This window comes from Zingiber officinale, chromosome 8B (genome assembly GCF_018446385.1).
Source record: "Zingiber officinale cultivar Zhangliang chromosome 8B, Zo_v1.1, whole genome shotgun sequence".
Taxonomy (NCBI): domain Eukaryota; kingdom Viridiplantae; phylum Streptophyta; class Magnoliopsida; order Zingiberales; family Zingiberaceae; genus Zingiber; species Zingiber officinale.
This window is the reverse complement of record NC_056001.1, coordinates 33,282,904-33,285,156: the sequence shown is the minus strand read 5'-3', so window position 1 is coordinate 33,285,156 and position 2,253 is coordinate 33,282,904. Positions and strand designations below refer to the sequence as shown.

Here is a 2,253-nt window from a genome sequence, read left to right as displayed (position 1 = left end):
ACTCAACTCAACTCAACTCAACTCATTTAAGTCGGATACCCACCTGCACTTGCTCACATTTGAGCCATTGATGGTATGTAAACATAAAAATTGAAATAAATTAAATATTTAAAACTATTTTTACCACATTTAAATTTATTACAATAATGTTATAAATATATATTTTATTTTTTTAATGTTATTTTATTTTTTAAATTCTAAACTGAAAATTAAAATACTTCTACAAATTAAAGAAGTCTATCTTTGCAAATTAAGAGGAAATTAAGGACACCTGAACGAATGAGAGTGATTTCACAACCTTTTGTTTAAGTAAACAAATGCATAAGCAATATCCATCACAAAGGGTGAGACCTATTCATTCACATATTCCCATTCATTACATGCTCATTCAACATACTACTTAGCACATTCACATGATATGCCCAAGTATGAGATATTCTTTCTCGATTTCAAACTCGATGAGGAAAAACTTGTTGGACTTTTCCATAGATCGCAATACTCACATCAAACAATTATATGACGAAGATCTCCTAAGTCTCTTCTAATCTAAATTTATTACTTAATGAAATTAACTCGACGTTCACCTGCTCATTATGTTCTACTCATGTAGTAATTCCGACACCTAAGAAATCTATGAAGGTAACCTCCTTCCTCTTCAAGGATCCCTCTTGATCATGCTCGTTGTGACTACTAGGAGAGTTCATCATCAATATGCTTGAATTATCACAGACCGTTTGGCTCGAGATCATTGGCGAATTTCCACAAACTCCTACAGAATGGACCTTCTTAGAACAATCCTTAGCTGCACCATCAAAGTTTGTATAACTCCAAGGAAATGGTTGGGTACTAAAGCGCTCTGGTGTCGAATGCATCCTTAATGATCTGGAGAAAGCCGCCCAAGAAAGAGTTCCGAATTTGAAGAGTTGTCCCGTTTCAGTTTGAGAAGCTTGGAATGAAGTATAGAACTGCTCTTGAGAAGCACTCCTCTTGCTCAATTGCTTCGACTGCTCTCGTTGTCGTCGTGCCATGATAACATGCCAGTGGTTCTTGACTGAGTTGTCAGTTCGACCGGGGAAGAGCCGGGAGATGAGAGCCCACTTATTGCCATGGATTCGATGTGCGGCAAGGAGCCGCTCTTCTTCCTCTTCTGTGAATGGTCTTTTGTTGATCCTTGGGTCTAGTTGGTTAAACCACCTCAATCTACAACTCTTACCTACAACAAACATCATCACTCATCAATTTCGTCAATATATGCATATCTCTCATCCATAAAACATTAGAGAAATCTCATCTCGATGGACAATATTATAACAAACTTGGCTAGATTCATCACCTGATCTTCCTTGAAGCTTGTCCGCGATCGAGTTCCAATTCTGCGGTCCAAACCGCTCAACAAGCTGCCGCAATTTCTCGTCTTCCCCCGGCCTCCAGTGCCCTCGAGGGCACGATCGCTTCGCATCACTCGATGACTCCATCATACAAGGATCCCTAGCTAGCTAGTTGACGATTGATGAACGGTAGGCAACACGATGAAGCTAACTAGTGCATTGAGAGAAAAAAAGCAAGGAGGGGAAGATGGATAAATAGAAAGGGAAAATATGATGAATAAGTTAGGGTTTGGATGAGAAGTCCTTTTTGTTAGTTTAACACGACAAAGTGGGTTAGCACTATATATGTTTCCTTATAGCACTGTCTCAACTTGTGTGTTTGGCAAGTGGCCCATCTCATCTCACATTCCCTATCAATTGTACCTATCCTTGTAACTTCCTTTATAGTTATATGCATTCAATTAACTTCCTTAACAAAATAAACATATTCTCCCTACCAGCCATGCTGCAATAAGTTAATTACTTCATTGATTAGCTGTCTTGGGGCCATGGATTATTTATTCCGGTGGGAAGGGTAGATGGTTCAGTATATAGTTTTACACAAACAATACTTTGGCTTCATGTAATTAGGGTTGTAATGAATTAAATGTTCGTGAGCAAGTATGTTATTCGTCTAGATAAGAACTTGTTTATGTTCGTTCAATATACACAAGATTAATTAAATGAACAAATAAATTTGAATACTATGTGCTCAACTCATTAAAACTATTATCAGACTTAATTGTGAATATATAAAACTTATATTATTAAGCGCATTAACCAACCAAAATAGTTTATCTTAGTTAAATAAGCTTGAGCAAGATAAAACTTGACTCATTTACGGCCGGCCTTAAATGTAACTGATCACTAAGCTCTTCAGTGCTGC

General features: G+C 37.3%; 1 protein-coding gene across 1 annotated transcript; it reads right to left on the bottom strand.

Annotated features, from left to right (window-relative positions):
* Positions 1–331: 331 nt before the first annotated feature.
* Positions 332–1,962, bottom strand: LOC122016475 (transcription factor MYB54-like). The gene is made up of 2 exons (XM_042573774.1): positions 1,334–1,962; positions 332–1,213 (listed from the first exon to the last, which is right to left on the bottom strand). The coding sequence occupies exons 1-2, from the start codon at positions 1,476–1,478 to the stop codon at positions 603–605; spliced, it is 756 nt and encodes a 251-aa protein (XP_042429708.1). The 5' UTR covers positions 1,479–1,962; the 3' UTR covers positions 332–602.
* Between the last annotated feature and the right edge of the window lie 291 nt (positions 1,963–2,253).

Excerpts from the sequence above, each read along its gene's own strand:
- LOC122016475 (XM_042573774.1), bottom strand. The coding sequence starts at position 1,478 with ATGATGGAGTCATCGAGTGATGCGAAGCGATCGTGCCCTCGAGGGCAC. Across the intron at positions 1,214-1,333 it reads CAAGCTTCAAGGAAGATCAG|GTAAGAGTTGTAGATTGAGG; the intron begins GTGATGAATCTA and ends TGTTTGTTGTAG.